General features: G+C 42.7%; 1 protein-coding gene across 2 annotated transcripts in view; it reads right to left on the bottom strand.

Moving 5' to 3' along the window:
* The window catches only part of LOC122670477 (folylpolyglutamate synthase-like), an 80,060-nt gene that overhangs the window by 53,541 nt on the left and 4,708 nt on the right, over positions 1–21,811 (bottom strand). For both annotated transcript variants that reach the window (XM_043867366.1, XM_043867367.1), the window contains exon 2: positions 18,510–18,730. In XM_043867366.1, coding sequence (XP_043723301.1) covers positions 18,510–18,689 — 180 coding nt within the window. In that variant the 5' untranslated portion in view covers positions 18,690–18,730. The remainder of the gene's footprint in view (positions 1–18,509; positions 18,731–21,811) is intronic.

The following is a 21,811-nucleotide window of genomic DNA, read 5'->3' as shown; positions in this document are numbered from 1 at the left end:
ACTTCTTCGGATTAGCTTGCTGATATCTTCACCAAGGGTCTGCCTGGCAAATTATTTCACCCTAATCTAGTCAAGTTGGGCATGATCGACATATTTGCTCCAACTTGAGGGGGAGTGTTGAATAATATAAACCAAAATACCGTGGGGGTATTCTGGTCTTTTGGGTGCTTTAGTATTATGTTTTATAGTTGTTTATGTACTGCCTAGCTGTATCGGCTAGGCAGGGGTATTTTGGTCATGTAATTTTATATTCCAGCATTATAAATAAAGGTGCCTGGGTGATCACAAGTGATCATTCAAGCTTTCTCAGTTCTGTTTTTAGTATTCTAGTTCAGAACAAGTTCTAACACAGCGGACTATCCAAAGGGGGACATGGGTGGATAAATAATTCAACACATGCCCACTCCCATTGGAACTCGATACCATGACCCCTGCCTGCTCTACCCGGTGTACGGGTATTATTGGACCGATTGGAACCACCCCTACCACGGCCCCGAGTGTCTACAGGGCAACCATGAAGTTTCCAACAGCGGTCATTCGTATGCCATTCCTTCCCACAGTAATCGCATTTAATGGGAGGGCGATCACCAGATGACCAATCAATGCTAGCAGAACGGGAAGAGCCCCCACGGGCAGACTGTGACCCAGAAATAAGAGCCGATCTCTCCTGAGTAACTGGGTGAACCATGGCTGTTCGTCGACTGTCCTCAGCCAAAAGGATCACATAGGACTGTTCAAGAGTGGGGAGAGGTTCCCGATTCAAAATATTTGACCGGATATGATCAAACTCAATATTCCGCCTGTTAACAAAATAGGAATTTCATGAATGGCTTGAATGATCAATGAGATCAGTCAAGCTCTCTATTTATAATAATAATAATAAAAGAAATTACAAAGGGAAATACTATTCACGTGAATAGTGTCACAGCCCAAATTACAATTCTACCCTTGTTCAAAAGTACATAAATAAAGCATAAATAAAATACCAAAAATACCCTTATAATATCGGGTAACACATCTCAACACTCCCCCTCAACTTGGGGCATAGATTTCACACATGCCCAACTTGACTAGACTAGGATAAAACAACTTCCCATTCAACCCTTTGTGTGAAGACATCAGCCAGTTGATCTCCAGACTTCACAAAAGGGATACAAATCTGCCCACTCTCTAACTTCTCCTTGATGAAGTGTCTGTCAATCTCCACATGTTTGGTACGGTTATGCTGCACTGCATTGTGGGCAATGCTAATTGTTGCTTTGTTGTCACAGTACAACATCATTGGAAGATGAACAGAACCACGGATATCAAGGAGTAAACTCTGAAGCCATAGTAACTCACATATGCCTTAGGCCATAGCACGGAATTCAGCTTCAGTACTAGACCTTGCCACAACATTTTGCTTTTTACTCCGCCATGTGACCAGATTTCCTCCAATAAAACTACAATAGCCGGAGGTAGATTTCCTGTCAGGGTTACCACCCCAGTCAACATCTGTGTAAGCCTCAATGCGAAGATGGTCATGAGGAGACAAAAAGATCCCCTTTCCTGGAGCTGACTTCAAGTAATGGAGAATACAAAGAACAGCAGCCATGTGAGTGGAATAAGGATCATGCATGAACTGGCTCACAAGACTCACAGCAATGGCAATATCTGGTCTGGTATGGGAGAGATAAATCAGCTTACCCACCAATCGTTGATATCAGCCCTTATCAACAGGTTCACCATCCTTCTCTTGCAATCGGGTAGTAGCTTCCAAGGGAGTGTCACAAGGATGACAACCAAGCAAACCAGTCTCTGATAGTAAATCTAGAACATACTTTCTCTGGGAGAGAAAGATGCCTTTTAGAGAACGGGCAACTTCAATCCCAAGAAAATATCTTAGCTGTCCTAGATCTTTTATGTCAAATTCCCATCCCAAGAAAGCCTTCAGGTGAGAAACTTCATCTATATCATTACCGGTCACAACAATGTCATCAACATAAACTATAAGAAGAGTGACCTTTTCTCCCTTTCGCTTGACGAATAGAGTGTGATCAGCATTACTCTGTTTGTATCCACAGGAGACCATGGCTTTATGAAACCTACCAAACCATGCCTGTGGAGATTGCTTTAACCCATAGAGTGCCCTTTTGAGCCTACAAAATTTCCCATGGGTCTTGTCAGAGGAAAAACCCGGAGGAACATCCATATAAACCTCCTCTTCCAACTCCCCATGAAGAAATGCATTTTTTACATCCAACTACTGTAGGTCCCAGCCAAAGTTGACAGCACAAGACAGTAAGACCCGGACAATGTTCAACTTCGCAACAGGGGCAAATGTCTCCTGGTAGTCAATCCCATAAGTCTGAGTGAAGCCTCTGGCCACAAGCCTGGCTTTATATCTATCCATTGTTCCATCTGGCTTCTGCTTGACAACAAATACCCATTTGCACCCGACTGGTTTCTTACCCGAAAGAAGAACAACTAGCTCCCATGTCTCATTTTTAAGTAAGGTCGTTATTTCTTCCATCATGGCTGCTTTCCACTTTGGATCTGCAATCGCCTCCTGCCATTTCTGAGGAATAGAAACAGAGGAAAGAGAAGAAACAAATGCAGGATAGGAAGGAGATAAAGCATCATAGGAAACAACATTGGAGATGGGGTGTTGGGTGCATGACCTAACGCCTTTACAAACAGCGATAGGTAAGTCAAGGGAAGGATCCTTACCAGATGATGTAGCGGTCCGGATGCGGATCAAGTGCGAGACGATTGTGGAGGTGGTATGGTGGTGGTGGTAGTCTCAACTTGTCTGTGCGCTCCCGGGTATATACCTTATCAACAGGGATTTGACTGACTGGTCTACGCTCCCCCTGAATAGGAGCCACTGTAGGAGCTGAAGTTACAGAGGGCTCCCCCTAAATAGAAGCCGGAAGAATAGCTGACACATCTTCAAAACCCTGATCTTGCTCCCCCTGAAGAGGTGGTTGGGAATAATATGACAAGGACTCATGGAAGACAATATCCATGGAGACAAAAGTACGACGAGAAGGTGGATGGTAACACTTGTATCCTTTCTGGGTCGTAGAATAGCCCAGAAAAATACACCGAATGCTCCGTGGATCAAATTTCCCATGAGGATGATGATGCGAACATAGCAAACACAACCAAAAACTTTGGGGGGAACCACAAAGGAGGAGGAACCCTGGAGGAGATCAACGGGGAAACGACCATCAAGGACACGGGTAGGCACACGGTAGATGAGATAAGCAGCGGTAAGAATGGCATCACCCCAGTAGTGAGAAGAAACCTGCCGTGCAAACATAATGGCCCGGGCTACCTCAAGGAGATGTCTATTTTTCCTCTCAGCAACCCCATTCTGGGCAGAGGTGTGTCAACACAGCTGGTCTGATGGACAATACCATGTGTAGCCAAATAAAGTTGGAACTGACCCTCCATGTACTCTCTGCCATTATCACTGCGTAAAATGCGCAAGGTGGCATTGAATTGGGTCTGAACCATACGATGAAATAACTGAAAACAGTAGAAGACCTCACTTTTACGGCTCATCATGTACACCCAAGTAGCACGAGTATAACAATCAATAAACGAGACAAACCATCGATGACTAGATAGGGAAGTACAACGGGCAGGGCCCCACACATCAGAATGAACCAAAGCAAAAGGAGACTCACTTCTTTTATTTAATGAAGAATAACTGGAACGAGTCTGTTTGGCCAAAACACAAGCCTCACATAAAAACTCATTCCTATTACAATGCTTAATCAAGCGCGGAAACAAAAGAGGTAAAGTACTAAGGGATGGATGACCAAGTCAACAGTGCCAGAGATGAAGGGCAGGGGACGAGGCGGACTGTAAATGATGAGCTGTAGAGGAAGCCGAATGCAAAGTAAAAGGCTGACCCGGGTCAAGTAAGTAGAGACCACTCTGCATCTTATCACCCCCAATCGTGCGCCCCATCTCCAGATCCTGTATGACACAATGAGAAGGGAAAAAAGTCAGTTTCCAGTTCAGATCTCTAGTTAGACTACTAATAGAGAGAAGGTTGGTAGAAAAGGACGGAACATGCAAAACAGATTTTAATGAAAGGGTAGGTGAGCAGCGTATGGAACCCTTCCCATTAATAGGAGAAAGGGAACCATTAGCTACTCGAACACTGTCTTTGCCAGAAGATGGAGAATAAAGATGAAATACATGGGAGGAGCCAGTCATGTGGTCAGTGGCACCAGAATCTATAATCCAAGGACTGGATACAGCCGATGCGCACAGACTATTGACTGGAGTACCTGAGGAAAAATTAGAACCAGGAGGGGCAGCAAGTGCAGAGGCCGTAGTGGAGGCAGCGGAAGAGGCCTGTAGCATGCGACGGAAAGCTAGGAGCTCATCCTGAGTAAGCCCAATGTCAGGTGAAGGGGCAGCAGCAGCAGCAGCAGTAATAGGAGAATCAGCCATATGAGCCTTGAGCTTAAACTTCCCACGGGCTTTCTTTTCCTCAAAATCAGCAGGCTTCCCATGGAGCTTCCAGCATTGAGCCTTAGTATGATAGAGCCTGTTGCGGTGTTCACACTTGACAGGACCTTTAGGGACAGCAGTACCACCATCAGTAGTGGTAAGAGGAGTACTGGAAGCAACTTGCAAGGCGGATCAATCAACAGTAGAGGAATGCAACATAGCAGCCCGACGAGATTCCTCATTATGAACCAAGGCAAAGGCCTGCTCTAGGGATGGAAAAGGGGATTGCTCAAGTACTTGCACCCGAATAGGATCAAATTCCATATTTAGTCCAGCCAAAAAATCATAGACACATATTTTGTCAACGTGTTTGCGATAGGCAACCAAATCAGTAGCAGTAGAGGGCTGATAGTCGGAGTAATGATCCAATTGCTGCCACATGTTCTTGAGGGTAGCATAGTATTTGGAGACAGAGAGCTCCTGTTGGGTAGTGGCATTAGCCTTCTTTCTAATCTCATAGACCTGTGCGTCATTCCCAGTGCAACCATAAGTCTCTTTGGCACCATTCCAGATAGTATGGGTTGTGTCCAGTAGAAGAAAATTGTCTGAGATATCCCCTTGCATAGAATGGATCAAATAGGACATCACCATCGCATCATTAGATAACCATTTGTTGAGCTGAGAACCCTCTTCCACGGTTTAGTTGTTGTCCCAAGAAGATGGCCAGTGAGGCCACGGCCAGCCATCACAAATAGGTAGACCGAGACCACTTCAGGTAGTTAGAGCCATCAAGTTTGATTGGGGCAGCAAGGGGAAGAAAATCAGTCCGGGGCTGGCCATCAATGCTAGAAGAGGCCGAAGAAGAATTTGAACCAGTCATTGAAGCAGGTAACCAATCTTCAATGAAGCAGTAAACAGCCAAAAAATATCCAAAAAAAATTCTGGAATCGACCCCCAATAGAAGAGGGCTGTATTGGAGCAAAAAATCTCAGATATGTAGGCTGGGAATGACGTCGAATGAAGGCAGCAAGGGTGCCAATCAGATACAGCAGAAACCAGCAGCCCAACCCCAAGATCGATTAATGTCAGGGTTTTGAAAAAAAAACCCTGAGAAGAGAGATCGATAAGGGGCTGGGGTCTTCAACCAATCTGATAAAGTGAATAGGGGCTGAGAACAATATCAAATAAAGATCCCACAATTAGGGCTGTAAATGGATAACCGAAAATCCGAATTCAATCCGCATCCGTATCCGTTTCGGAGCATCCGAATTCGTTTAGAGATATCCGGAAAAACATCCGAATACTCCGATAAAAATCCAAATCCGAATACTTAATTATAAAAATTAAGTAAATAATGATCTTGAGGGTTTTTTAAGATTCAACAGGTTCTAGAATATGAGGAAAAGAGAATCATGATCTAAAACTATGGATTGAGAGTGAATTGTATCCACTAGGGGGAGGAAGGTTCGGGTTACACAAGGCAGAGGTGTAAACGAATGGTCGAAAATCCGAATTTGATCTGCATTCGAATCCATCCAAATCCGTTTAGAGGTATCCGAATTCGACCAAGAAATATTCGAATCCGATTACATCCGATCCGTATCCGAGCCGAATCCGATCCGTTTACAGGCCTACCCACAATAGAAGATACAGCCGAAACAGATGTAGAGGCCTGATCTCCAAAAAAAATAGGAATCTTCAAATCGCAGATAGTTCTTCAGCTCCACTCGATCCAAAAAAGAGGCATAAAAAAGGAGGTATGTTGGGGCAGCAGCTAGATCATTACGATCACCTTAGTAGTGCTGCCTTGATAGGAGAAGAAGAACCAAAAGAAAGGAAGAAAGAAGAAGGGAAGAAGCTCGATGGAGGGAAGGAGAAAAAAAATCGAAGGTAGGGAGGTGGGTTTTGAAAATCTAGATCAGAGTGTACTTGGCTCTGATGCCATGTTAACAAAACAGGAATTTCGTGAATGGCTTGAATGATCAATGAGATCAGTCAAGCTCTCTATTTATAATAATAATAATAAAAGAGATTACAAAGGAAAACACTGTTCACGACACTGTTCACGTGAACAGTGTCACAGCCCAAATTACAATTCTACCCTTGTTCAAAAGTACATAAATAAAGCATAAATAAAATACCAAAAATACCCTTATAATATCGGGTAACACATCTCAACATAGCCCTGCCCAGAAATCAAAGACACGTAAACCATCTTCCCACTTGTTGTAGGCCGTGGCATCAACATCGGTAGTGGCAGTGAAGGTACCCAGAAAATCCAACTATTGCCACATCGTACACATGGTATTGTATTACTGAGAAAGTGTTAACTCCATCTGTTTGGTAGAATGAATTTTTTGACAGAGTTTATAGCATTGGGCAGCATTACCAACTTGAGAATAAGTATCTTTGGCTGTCTTCCATATTTTCGCAGCCGAGTCAAGAAGGTACCACCCAGCAATGTCTTGGTCCATGGAATTAACCAGATATGACATGACCAAGAAATTAAAATTCATCCAGTGATCCTGTGCAGAACCAGTCCCTGTAGGCTTGACCGTGGCGCCCATGATGTAGCCAGACAAGCCACGGGAACCAATCGCAAATAAACAGGAACCAGACCACATAAGATAATTGCTTCCATTCAACTTGATGGTGTTCACAGGAAACGGAATAAAATCATGTTGTGACGAACCATCAGATCCAGAAGAAGCAGAGAAGATCTCCGAAGCGTTAGGCATGGTGGCTGGAAAAAATCGCAGAACTCAAAAACAAGGCCTCCAAAAATAATTAAATCATACGGAGGGGAAAAAAGGACCCTTGGCGGGAGTCAACTCACCACCAAGGGTGGGAAAAAAATAACGGCAAGGTGAGGGAGACCCTCCCGCGAGAAAGAAAGGAAGGCAAGAGGTGGGGGGTGGCTGGCGGTGGAGGCAAAAGAAGGGGGGTGGCCCTGGGAGGGCTGGCGGCAGTGGCGGAAGGGATGGGAGGGCCTGGCGGGAGAAAAAAAGGGCCGGCGGAGGGTGGCTGGTGATGGCAAAGGGCTAGCGAAAGGCTGCAGGTGGTGGCAGAGGGCTGGCGGAGGTGGAGGAAGCAGGCGGTGGTGGCTGGCCATAGGGCAAAATCACGAAGGAGAAGAGAGAGAAAAAAGAAAAAAAGGAAAAAAAAAATTAATTCCCATATCCCCGGAATATTTTTGGCTCTGATACCATGTTGTAATATGGGTTTTAGTCCCACATAGCTTAGTTGTATTCTTGTCATATGATTTCAATATTATAAATAAAGGCTGGGCTATGATCACTTGGATCAAGCCAGTATTCACGGAATTCCACATGGCATCAGAGCCAAAAATATTCTGAGGATATGGGAATTATTTTTTTTTTTCCTTTTTTTCTTTTTTCTCTCTCTTCTCCTTCGTGTTTCTGCCCTAAGGCCAGCCATCACCGCTAGCCTCCTCCACTTCCGCCAACCCTCCACCACCTCCATTGGCCCTTTTTTTCTCCCGCCAAGCCCTCCCACCCCTTCCGCCACTACCGCCAGCCCTCCCAGGGCCACTCCCCATCTTCTGCCTCCACCGCCAGCCACCCCCCACCTCTCGCCTTCCTTTCTTTCTCGCGAGAGGGTCTCCCTCACCTTGCTGTTATTTTTTTCCCACCCTTGGTGGTGAGTTGACTCCCGCCAAGGGTCTTTTTTTTCCCTCCGTATGATTTAATTATTTTTGGAGGCCTTGTTTTTGAATTCTGCGCTTTTTTCCAACCACCATGCCTAACGCTTCGGAGATCATCTCTGCTTCTTTTGGATCTGATGGTTCGTTACAACGTGATTTTATTCCGTTTCCTGTGAACACCATCAAGTTAAATGGAAGCAATTATCTTATGTGGTCTCGTTCCTGTTTATTTGCGATTGGTTCCCGTGGCTTGTCTGGCTACACTATGGGCGCCACGGTCAGGCCTACAGAGACTGGTTCTGCACAGGATCACTAGATGAATTTTAATTTCTTGGTCATGTCATATCTGGTTAATTCCATGGACCAAGAGATTGTTGGGCGGTACCTTCTTCTTAACTCGGCTGCGAAAATATGGAAGACAGCCAAAGACACGTATTCTCAAGTTGGGAATGTTGCCCAATGCCATGAACTCCATCAAAAAATTCATTCTACCAAACAAATGGAGTTAACACTTTCTCAGTATTACAATACCATGTGTACAATGTGGCAACAGTTGGATTTTCTGGGTACCTTCACTGCCACCACCGATGTTGATGCCACGGCCTACCGCAAGTAGGAAGACGGTTTACGCGTCTTTGATTTCTTCGCAGGGCTGAATATTGAGTTTGATCATATCCGGTCAAATATTTTGAATCGGGAACCTCTCCCCACTCTTTAACAGGCCTATGCGATCCTTTCGGCTGAGGACAGTCGATGAACAGCCATGGTTCACCTAGTTACTCAGGAGAGATCGGTTCTTATTTCTGGGTCACAGTCTGTCCGTGGGGGCTCTTCCTGTTCTGCTAGCACTGATCCGTCATCTGGTGATCGCCCTCCCATTAAATGCGATTACTGTGGGAAGGAATGGCATACGATGGACCGCTGTTGGAAACTTCATGATCGCCCTGCAGACACTTGTGGCCGTGGTAGGGGTGGTTCCAATCGATCCAATAATACCCGTGCTCATCAGGCAACTACTGAGGATCAGCCTGATCATTCTCTGTCACAGGTTATGGAGGATTTGCAAAATTTGCGGGATATGGTGACTCGTTTGGACTCGTCTTCCTTGACATCTGTATCTCCTTCCATGGCTGCCTCGGCTCTATCTCTGCCTCTTAATCCCAATACACCTTCTTCCACAGGTATTTCATTTTGTGGGAATTGCACCTCGGTCATGCCCGATTCTTGGGTAATTGACTCAGGGGCAACCGACCATTTGACCGGTTTTTCCTCTTTTTATTCCACTTATTTTCCTTTATCTGGTCATAGTAAGGTTCGAGTTGCTGATGGGTCTCTTTCTCCTATCTCAGGAAAGGGATCTGTGCAGTGTTCTTCATCTCTTACGCTTTCATCTGTATTACATGTTCCGAAGTTTACTACTAATTTGCTTTCCATTAGTAGCATAACTAAGCATCTAAACTGCAAAGTAACATTTTTTCCAACCCATTGTTCATTTCAGGACTTGGAAATGGACTATATGATTGCATGTGGTAAGGTGGTTGGTGGTCTGTACGTGCTTGATGGTTCCCGGGCAGCTTTGACATCTAAGCCTGTATCTTCTGATTTTGATTCTGCACTCTTTGAATTAAATAATTGGCATCGTCGTTTGGGCCATCCACGGTTTAGTGTTCTGTCCGCTTTATTTCCTAGTTTGGTGAAGAGATGTAATAAACATAATTTTTCTTGTGATGCTTGCACTTTGGCAAAGCAAACTCGAAGCATTTTTCCAATTTCTGACAATAGAAGCTTGCATCCTTTTGGTTTGATACATTCTGATGTATGGGGCTCTGCCCGTTGTGTGTCTAGCTCTGGATTTCGATGGTTTGTCACTTTCATTGATTGTTTCAGTCGGACGACTTGGGTATATTTGACGCATAGTAAGAGTGACGTCTTTACCTGTTTCACTTTATTTCATAAGATGGTCGAGACACAGTTCGATGCCAAGGTCAAGATTCTCAGGTCCGATAATGGAAAGGAGTATAAGGACGGTGCCTTTCGGTCTTATTTGGACAGCCATGGGATCATTCGCCAAACCTCTTGCGTTGACACTCCTGCTCAAAACGGGGTGGCTGAACGCAAGAACCGCCATCTTCTGGGGGTTGCTCGTTCTCTTATGTTCACTATGGTTGTTCCTCCTCGCTTTTGGGATGATGTTCTTACAGCTACATATCTTATCAATCGGCTTCCCTCCCGTGTTTTGGATGGTCGCTGCCCCTTGGATGTGCTCTGCGGGAAATCAACCGTTGTTGTGTCTCCCAAAGTCTTTGGCTGTGTCATGTTTGCCAAGAATCATCATGTACAAGGAAAATTTGATCCCAAGGGACTGCGATGCATATTTCTTGGTTATTCTGCTACCCAGAAAGGATATAAATGCTATCATCCTTCAACCCGGAAAGTGTTTGTCACTATGGATGTAGTGTTCCGGGAGTCTAAAGCTTACTTTAAACAGCCGGAACCTCTGCAGGGGGAGATTATTAGTGGTGAAGAGGTCCCGCTGATTGCTCCTCTAGATATTGAAATACCTACTATAGAGGATACCTCTGTTGAATTCGAAGAAGGGGTTACTAGTCAAGAACAAGAAGTGGGACAGCTACAACAAGAAAATTGTGTACAATCGGGAAACTGATTTTCCTCTAGACGGCCCTCTATACAAAGAGACCACCACCACTGATCCTACTCAATCAGCATCTGCTCCTGCTCCAAGTCTTGCTCCTAGTCAGATTTCTGGTAAGCCCCATATTGATCCCAGTCTTGATTTACCCATTACTGTTCGGAAATCAAAAAGAAGTTGTACATTGCACCCTATTTCCAACTTTGTGTCATATAACTCACTAACTCCTGCTTTCCACGCCATCATAGCTTCTTTATCCACTGTTTCCGTCCCTAACAACTGGCAGGAGGCTATAGCCGAACAGAAATGGAAGGATGCAATGAATGAAGAGATGCATGCCCTTGAAAAAAATCAGACCTGGGATTTGGTGAGTCCTCCACCTGGAAAAAGACCTGTTGGTTGCAAATGGGTCTTTGTAGTGAAGCACAAGGCTGATGGCTCAGTGGAGAGATACAAGGCGAGGCTTGTTGCCAAAGGGTTTACTCAAACCTAAGGTATTGACTACCAAGAGACCTTTGCTCCTATAGCAAAGATGAATACTGTACGGGGTATTATCTCTTGTGCTGTGAATCGAGGATGGGAACTCCAGCAACTTGATGTGAAGAATGCCTTCTTGCATGGAGATCTGGAAGAAGATGTCTACATGGAGATACCTCCTAGTTTTACTTCTTCAAAAACTCAGGGAAAGGTATGTAAACTGAAGAAGGCCCTGTATGGTCTGAAACAGTCACTTAGGGCTTAGTTTGGCCGGTTCCATAAGGCTATGATTGCTTATGGGTACAAGCAGAGCAATGTTGATCATACGTCGTTTGTGAAGAAGGTAGGACAGCAAGTGACAATGCTGATTGTCTATGTTGATGATATAGTGATCATAGGCAGTGATGCACAAGAAATACAGAAGTTGAAGGCTTATTTGGGCACCGAGTTTGAAGTCAAGGAATTGGGTAGACTAAGGTATTTCTTAGGGATTGAGGTTGCCTATTCAGCTAAGGGCATATCTCTCTCAAAGGAAATATACCTTAGATTTGTTACAAGAGACAGGGATGCTTGGGTGTAAACCAGCAGATACCCCCCTTGAGCCCAACACATATTTGAAGAGTAAGGACGGCGACCCGGTGGACAAAGGCAGTTATCAGAAGTTAGTTGGCCGATTAATCTACCTCTCACATACTCGGCCGAATATCACATTTGTTGTAAGCCTTGTCAGTCAATACATGTATGATCCTCACTCTTCTCACTTGGAAGCAGCGTATAGAATTCTCCGTTACCTTAAGTCATCTCCTGGAAAGGATCTTGTTCTCTCCTCATAGCCACCTCTGGATAGAAGCATACACTGATGCAGATTGGGCTGGCAGTCCTGATGATAGGAAATCCACATCCGGGTATTGCACATTTGTTGGAGGAAACCTAACTACTTGGAGAAGCAAAAAGCAAGCTGTTGTAGCTCGATCTAGTGCTGAAGCTGAGTTCCGAGCTATGGCCCAAGGTATTTGTGAACCTCTTTGGCTCAAGGGGCTTCTTCAAGATTTGGGGATGGTTACTGATCTTCCTATGCGACTCTATTGTGATAGCAAGTCCGCAATCAGCATTGCACACAATCCGCTTCAACATGATCGTACCAAACATGTTGAGATTGACCGGCATTTTATCAAAGAAAAGTTGGAACAAGGGCTAATCTGTATCCCATTTATTCAGTCTAGTGATCAGCTGGCTGATATCCTCACCAAAGGAATCAGTCCTAAGTTATTTTTTCCTATAATTAGCAAGTTGGGCATGTTTGATATGTATGCACCAACTTGAGGGGGAGTGTTGTAATATGGGTTTTAGTCCCACATTGCTTAGTTGTATTCTTGTCATATGATTTCAATATTATAAATAAAGGCTGGGCTATGATCACTTGGATCAAGCCAGTATTCACGGAATTCCACAAGCATCACATTCCCCGCCATTGCTTCATGGCCTGGAGGGTCTTCACCAACTGCCTTCCAACCCAATCTTTCCTTCGCCATAACCAGATCTCAGTCTCTCCCTCGTGCTCCCTCTACTGGAACAATGTGGAAGACTCTGATCACCTCTTCTTCGGCTGCCCTACCTCGGCTGCCATTTGGAAAGGCATTTTGTCCAAATGCTGGCCAAACCCTAGAAGAATTCTCCCTTTCTCTCGTGAGTGGATTTGGATTGATACGACATTTGCAAGCTCCTCTATCTGTGACACGGTTGGAAAGATGGCTTTTTGTGCTACTATCAATCATATTTGGATAGAGCGTAATATCAGGAAATGGACCTCCAACTCTCGGTCTCATCAACAGATTTGAGATTCCATTTCTTTTGAAATTAAAGTGAAATTGTCGTCAGCCCCTCCCTCTTCTTGCCCTGACACCCTAAGGAACAAGCTCATTGTTGTATCCTGAGGTCTCCCTTCTATTTCTTTTGTTGGCCCAGGCTCCCCTTAGCTGTGGGCTTGGTTTGGTGCTGACTGTTTTTGTTGCTGCCCCTAAGGGGCTCTTGTAATCTTGTTCCCCTTTAGTAATTTAATTATTTTATTCACCCAAAAAAAAGTTAACACCAACAAATGTGCAATATTCTGATGTAGATTTTCTGTCAGAAACTAATCTTGGTCAATCAGCATCAGTGTAGCCTTCAATCCTCAAATGGTTGTATCTAATGTACAATAGCCCTTTTCCTGGGCTGGGCTTCAAGTACCTGAGGATGCAATACACAACATTCAAATGCCCACACTCGGGAGCATGCATAAACTGACTCACTATCCCAACCGCATAAGTAATATCAAGGCGAGTTAGAGAAAGTTAGATCAACTTCCCCCACTAACCTCTGGTACTTCCCTGCATCAATTAGGGACGGTCCATAGTCTTCAACTAACTTATGATTTTGATCAATAAGTGAGCTTGCTGGTTTGTAGCCCAACAAATCTGACTCTTGAACAAATCCTACACAAACTTCCTCTGACAGATATTTATCCCCTTCTGTGACCTTGACACTTCAATTCCCAAGAAATATTTCAAGTGTCCAAGATTTTTAATCTCAAACGGTTAGACTAAAAAAGACTTAAGTGTTTTCATCTCCTCCCGGTCATTTCTGATCACCACAATGTCATCCACATAGACAATTAAAGTTGTGATGGTACCATCACCTCGTCGGGTAAATAGAGTATGGTCATCTTAACTCGTGGTGTATTCATTCTTCATAATGGCTTGTCTAAACCTCTCAAACAAAGCCTCCGGGGACTATTTGAGGCCATATACAGCTTTCTTGAGAAGACACATTTTCCCTTCAGCAGAGGGAAACTTGAAGCCTGGTAGGGTTTGCATATACACTTCCTCTTCCAAGTCACCATGGAGGAATGCATTCTTCACATCCAACCGAAACAATGGTTAGTCTCTATTGGCCGCCAATGATATGATAAGAGAACTCTTATAGAATTGTGCTTAGCTACAGAGGCAAATGTCTCATGATAGTCAATTCCTTACATCTGACTATATTCTTTGACCACCAATCTAGCTTATATCTCTCAGTAGTGCCATCTGATCGGTACTTGATTGAGTAGACCCATCTACATCCAACCAAAACTCTTCCTTTTAAAAGATCAACAAGCTTACAAGTACAGTTCTTAAGGGCCATCATATCCTCACTCATAGCTTCCTTCCACTTTAGATCAAATATGGCCTCAAGAGAATCAGAGTTGAGAAAAGAGAAACTGAGAAAGCAACACCTGTAGAAGAGAGAGCATCATAGGAAATAAAATTGGTTATGGGATTAGTACAAGCTCTCATTCCTTTTCGAACAACAATAGGGAGATCTAACTCAGAAGGAAGGGAAGGAGTATAACTTGACTCGAGAGGGTGGAGCTTAGGATAAGGGTCCAAAGAGGATACTGGTTGGTCTTCCTTTCCCTTCTTTTATATACAAGTAACTCCCTCTCCTTGTCAACCTTCTCAATGCTAGGTTCCCTTTCAGTACCAACTCCCCCTGAATGGTTAATACATCAACATCATCCACACCATTGTGTTTCCCCACAACAAAAAGAAATGGAGGAATAGGAAAAAATTGAAAGGGGTGAACTACAATAGCAGCCTCTTCACTATTCTCCCCCTGAAGAGGAAGCAGGTGAGGAATAAAGAAGGGCACAGATTCAAAAAAAGTGACATCTTTGGAGAGAAGCCACCTTCTGGAGGATGGATAGTAGCACTTGTAACCTTTCATAGAAGGGATATAACCAAGAAAAATACATTTAAGGGCCTTAGGATCAAGTTTAGTCCGAGCAGACTTATTAACACATAGCACACACACCCAAACACTTTAGGAGGAAGAGAGAAGGCAGCAACACGGGGAGGGACAAAATTTCTAAAGAAGATTTGAAAACAAGGATACTGAATGGCATACTATTCATCAAGAAGACAGCAGTAACTAGTAAGTATAGCTGTCAAACCAAAAAGTCTTAGAGACATGCATACCAAATTGTAGGCTCCCAGTGACTTCCAATAAGTGGTGATTTTTTCGCTCAGCCACCCCATTTTATAGGGGTATGTCAACACAAAAAAAAAAAAGCTGATGGACAATGCTATTATCGGTAAGAAAGTTTTGGAGCCCACCATATATATACTCTCCCTCTCGATCAAAGCGAACGATTTTGAGTCTAGTATCAAATTGAGTACAAATCAACTGGTAGAAATTTTTAAAAGCATCATAAACATCACTTTTGTGTTTCAACAAAAAAAAAATCCACGTGGCATGGGAGTAATCAACAAATGAAATGAAATAGCGATAACCAAATAAAGAAGAAAATAAGTGTGGCAATTGTTTTTTCACAACAGCAAAAGAGGGATGGCCTAAACGCTGATGCCAAAGAATCACAGAATCAGTTATGTTGTTGTCACTATGCTCACACACATATGACTGAGTTGTTGTAAAAAAAGATGGCCTAGGTTAAAGAAGATAAAGCCCTTTTCTCTCACATCCATTGCCAATAATCTTCTTTGTCTAGAAAAAGACAATGAGAAGGAAAGAAGGTGCCACAACAATTTAAGGATTTGGTTAAGTAACTCACAAGGAGGTTAGTGGGAAAATTGGGAACATGGAGAACAGAGTCAAGAGAAATAGAAGAGATACCCTATACACTACCCTTACAAGAGATAGAGGAAAGTGAACCATCGGCAACTCTAACCTTATCTCTACCGAAGCAGACAAAATATGAGTCATAATACTAAGACATACCAGTCCTGTGATCAGTAGCTCCAGAATCAATGACCCAAGAGGAGGAAGGTACTGAGGTAGTAGCCTGCAAGGCTGAGGCCAAAGAACCTGACACGGTCGCTATAGGAGAGGACCCACCCAACTGTGACATAACTCATCGAAAAACATCAAGATCTTCCCTTGTGAGGGAACAAATCAAACAATTGTCCGCCTGTAGGCCAGAGTGTCCTTTGGCACCCCCTCTTCTGCCACCTTGTATACCAACAGGAGTAGGTCTAGAGGGATGGCCATGAAGTTCCCAGCAAGTTTCCCTAATGTTTTTGGGTTTGCCACAGTGGTCACATATGAGTCTATCTTTGTCATCCCCACAACCTGAACCTTGGCGTCATCCTCCACCACGCCAACTCCTTTGTGAACTAAAGGCAAGAATCAAGAGATTGTGCAGTTTCCATGGCCACTCTTCTAGTTTCTTCGCTTTGCAACTCCACACACTTCATCTAAAGATGGAAGAGGTGATCGGCCCAAGATTTGAACCTAGATTGGTTTATATTCCTGGTTCATCCCACCAAGGAGAATCAAGACACGCTTCGTCTCAAATGTTCTATAGACCTTCACCTCATCATCAAGATTGGACAGATGGAGGTCCCCATAGTGATCATACTCCTCCCAGAGGCCAGCAATTATGTATAATACTCGGAGATAGTCGTGTCTCCCTACTTCATTGTGATAATCTTCTTGAGTTGGTAGACCTTAGCCAAGTCACCCACTTGGTCAAAAGTCTTAGAGACACTAAGTTGAATATCCTTGTTTCTCCTTTCGCATAAACCTCCTACCAATCTCAGGTTTCATAGAAATAATCAACCAAGTGATAACAGTTGAGTTCTCCGTCTCCCATTTCTGATATGTTGGATCACTTGAATAAGAAGCCTTTATAGTACCAGCGATGTAACCTAAATTCCCCCGACTTCGTCGAGATAGCTTCAGGGAGTAAGCCCAATCCAAATAGTTGGTGTTGTCCAACTTAACATTGGATATTTGGGTGTTGGGCATTTTAAAGGCAATCAGATTGGGGTGGCACTACTCGAACTACCAGAGGCTTCCATAGGTCCAATGACCTCCGATATTATGTGAAAACACATTTGGAAAGGTGGTTGGATACCCAAACCAGATGAGGAGTACACACTCTACCCAGACACTCCTTCCCAGTGCTCATAGAAAAAATCCCAACAAGTAAACCAACCACAAAACTTGAAGAAACTTGAATCAAAGGCACCTTTCAAGGTGTGGGCTCATCCTATTACAGCTTACGAGTCCCAAATAGGATAACTCCACTAACAGCACTAGATTGCATCAAAGATAGCATTCAAGATGAAAGAACAACAAAGAAGACGGAATCCGACAGTACTATGTAATGTTAGGAAAACAAGTTGCAAATTCACAACTCAGAACTTCTGCGACCGAAGCCATGAGGGGTTGAAAGGAGACCCTTGGGCGACTCCAATAAACCTGGTCTCAACTTCAACAGATCCTCAAGGAGAGAGAAAAGAGCTAACACCATAGGGCTGGCGGTACCCCTGTTTTGGCTTTCTTGCTCATAAGTCTGACTCTATAGCTGCAAATCTTTATCAATGTGTCTTCTAGTTGATGGCTGAACAGCTCAAACAAATCTTCTCACATGGTGTAGCCTCTATGGGAGCCCTTTACTCTTCTAGGATTCCAAAAAAAAAAAAAAAGGACAATGGAGAGACAAGTTGCTGGTCGACTCTCAAACCAGCTTTGATACCAAGTTTAAAGTAATAAAAGAAAATAAGATAAGAATAAGACGAGAGAAGTGGAGAGGAGAAGAGGGAAAGTAGAGTGTGTGGAATACTTGGGGAGACAATCAATTTCTCTACCCTATATTTACTAACATAAGAGCACCTAGAGAGGTAAAAGAGGAAAAATACAATCTTATAACAAAGTATATCCAAGTACCCATAATACCTTACTACATGAACTCTAACAAGCACTTCACATGGAGGAGTCGACACTTTGTAAAATAGATATGTTCCTAAACGTGTCATAGATTTGCTTTCAGAGTTAAACACAAACCAACTTAAGAACATATCTTACTTGGAGTATCACTTAATAGTCTAAGTGCATCTAACACCTGAAAGAATCCTCAGAAATCTTACAAAGTCAATAAACTGATGTACTGAACCTGGTAATTGGAAGTTATTAGGTAACACTAAATATTTTGGATTAAGAAACTAATTCACAATTACTCCACATGGGCAACTTGTTCTTGCACTCTTCAGGGGTGAGGGGGTGGATGAAGCTCAGTACAAACACTAGAACTTCTTATGAGCTATGCTAAACTTTTCTTGTCACGAAAAAGTTCAAAAGACAATGGCAAGTCAACAAAACAGCAAACTCTACCCTATAATCCAATCCCATCCTAGTCTTATAGAAATCATGAACAAATTGGTACTTGTCCTAAGTCCTAACAGGAAACACTTGCAACTAACAGTCACAACAATTAATTGCATTTACCTTAAGATAAATACGCATCCTCTGCAACTTGCTATATCTACCTGAAGTTGTTCCATCTATACTTGATCTATCTCCACGCTTCTCACGATAAATGAGAGAGGAAAGTGCTTCCATAGCAGTTTCATAAGAAGGTAGAGGCAAGCCTTGCAAGTTTCTTTCTGCAACTTCATCACTTCTCATTTTCTTGATGACTTGAAACGATCACTTTTTATATCTCAAACCTGCAAGTTCAGAACTTCAAAGGTGAAGGGAGATGATACAGACTGAAACTGAAGAATGAGTTCTGCAAATACAATAACCAGAATGAAAATAGAATAAGACTGGAAAGCATGAAAAATACCAAGATATCTTCAAAACACATCACTGCACTAATCAACCATTACATGAAGTACAGTAGAAGTAACAAATTTTATCACCATTTTGTGAAGGCAAACAAGTTTTCACTGTGATTTCTTCAATAAAAAAAAACCTTGCTAAATTATTTGCTTGGAATTCAAAAAAGTGGCTATGAAGTAATGCAGACCAGCTTTAAATTTGGACCAGGTTTTTGTAATGGTTTGGGTTGGGTCTTAGTTTGTAGTCCTTATTATTGTAATTGGCTGTAAAATAAAGCCCAAAAGTGAGGATCTTAAGGGGTGCACAAAAAATAAATTTATTGGTGGGCCCTGTTGGAAGAATAGTGCACGTGTATGCAGTTCCGTCCTACCTACACGTGAGGGTGAGTGTTGGAAGAATAGTCCCACATCGTTACCCCTAAGGCCTCCCTTCCCTCATATACATGAGTCCCTCTACCCAATAATTCGAGCTTTTGGGATTAATGGTATCAAAGAGGGTTTTCTCCAGTCCTACTGCAGGTGTCTCCAGACCTGCCTTCATTCATCCATGCATGTGTACGCAGTTCTGTCCTATCTACACGTGAGGGTGAGTGTTGGAAGAATAGTTCCACGTCAGTTACCCCTGAGGCCTTCCATCCCCTCATATACCTGTGAGTCGCTCCACCCAATAGTTCAAGCTTTTTAGGCTGGATATTTACAGGTCCCATATCTAGAGTGATTTTATCTTATTTATAGTAATGTTAGGCAACTAGAGTCCTTATTAGGAAAGTTGGTTAGGAGTTTTCAGATTTTTAAGTACTACATTATATTAGTAGTTGAGTTGCTTGCTAGGAAACTAGTTTAGCTGTCAAGTCCTAGATTTAGAAAATATCTTTTATTTTTTTTCTTTAAATAGATGTAATCACCCACTATGATGATGAAGTTAGTTGAATGAAAAATTGATTCTTTTGGTTTGTTACAAAAGAATGGGGCTTGATTTTCTCTCTCCTCTCCCTTGTCTCAATTTGGTGAGGATTCTCTCTCCTTCCTCTTAACCATTCCTCTCTCTCTCACCCTCTCGTTATCTTCTCTCTTTTCCTCTCACGGCTAGTAGTTCTCCCCCTTCTTGTCTTCTCACTCAAATCTGTCCATTGTTCTAGTTTCAGATCTTATTTTCTAGGAAATATTTTCTCGCTTCCCTTGCATCAGTCAACCCATCGATGACACCCATTTTCTTTCCTCTCACTTACTTGCAAGCTGTATTGTTGTACTCTTCTCTCTCCCAAATTCAATTATATGGAACTTACTTTCTGATTTTCATTATGGAAGTTCATTGTTAAGATCTTTTTTATTCCATCTTAAATACTGACCATTAGATCTAGATTCAGATCTGACCATATCAACCGCAAGACCTTAGCAATCTTAACCATCAGATCTGAATCTTCTCGTCCTATCTCATCAGTGGGCCCATTATCCGCAGGCCAATCAGATCCATCAGACCCCTGATCGATCTGCATCATGACGCCATGGCCAAGATCTTGAAAATGATAACACAAGTCAATTTAGAGTGGAAACTACATCATTCTATTGTCAATCAAGTTGCAAGGAAATTCCAAATGCCAATTCACTTAAGATGTTAAAGGCATGAATGAAACACCAAGAAAGTAGAATCAGAAATGAGTACACATCCAAGGGAACACAAGATTATCTGAATAACTGACAAGATAAAGAATATTCTCATGCAATGGTCTGGTCAATGAGGTAAGCCACCAACATCACTGATGAAAACTGTTAAAGTGAAACGTGTGGTAGTGTGTACCGTGAGATAATGTGGTAGAGTGGTAGTGTTGAGTTGTAATTTGGTCTTTAGTTATTTTACTTTTATTGTAATTAGACTTAGGTTGTACTTTGACTAAGACTCTTAGTAGGTTTCCTACTAAGATCATATTACTTGAGATAATATAAATAGGGAGCTAGACTATGGACTCACTTCAACTATTTTTCTTATCGTGGCTCTAGCTCATCTTCTTCCTCTCCATCGTATTCATGGTACAAGGTTTCAGCAAAATTTTGTGAAACCTACCAAAATATTTCGGTTTCGCAAAGGGTAGAAACAAAACATAATGCTCTATTGAGAAATGCACAAGTTTTGACTGAAATTTCAAGGTTTCAGCGAAATTTTGGTCCAAATTTTTGTTTCACCAAAGTTTCGGCCAAAACGTTACTTTGGCTCAAGTTTATACCACATTTTGTTCATTTCGCCTAGTTTTGACTTAGAAGCTTAGAAAACTTAGTTTTGGTGCTTTCCAAATCATTGTTGTAAAAGGTTGGAACAAGTACTCACATAGTCACATAGTAGAGGAATTAGTTCCACAGGCACCATCTTGTAAAAGTGGCTCTCGATCGAGTTCCTCACAATTCAGAGATCCATACCCTAAGTTAGGGTACCTCCAGTACGTTGATAATTCCATTAATAGGGCTGATGTGGAGGACTTCGAGTGCTTCTTCTGCCATACTCTGACATGGCCAGTTTTTGTGACACAATCGAAGGATGGTTCGGCAGCAGCAGCAACATTCTAGTCGTTTTGCATAAGGGTGACTTGTTGCTTGTATTGTTGACTCCAATATAATTGACTCTTTATAACAAACAATGTTTGATCCATCATTTATGAAATGGTTTATAATTTGATATCTATTCATTTCTGATGTATATTTAAGTTGTTTTACTTGAATTATATGTGTTCTAGTACTGAAGGTTGGCCTTAGTGAACAGTAAAGGTTGCTCCATTGTGACCAAGTAGTCACGGGTTCGAGTCTAGAAACAGCCTCCCTACAAAAGCAAGGCTGCGTACATTATGACCCTCCCCAGACCCCGCAGTGGCGGGAGCCTCATGCACTGGGTACACCCTTTATATGTGTTCTAGTACTAAACATTGTGTGGAATAGGCCATATTAGAGAATGTATACAGCGTACTACCAATCTAGGGT

The sequence above is a fragment of the Telopea speciosissima genome, chromosome 8 (assembly GCF_018873765.1).
Source record: "Telopea speciosissima isolate NSW1024214 ecotype Mountain lineage chromosome 8, Tspe_v1, whole genome shotgun sequence".
Classification (NCBI taxonomy): domain Eukaryota; kingdom Viridiplantae; phylum Streptophyta; class Magnoliopsida; order Proteales; family Proteaceae; genus Telopea; species Telopea speciosissima.
The sequence above is the reverse complement of the archived record's forward strand: the minus strand, read 5'-3'. Positions and strand labels throughout refer to the sequence as shown.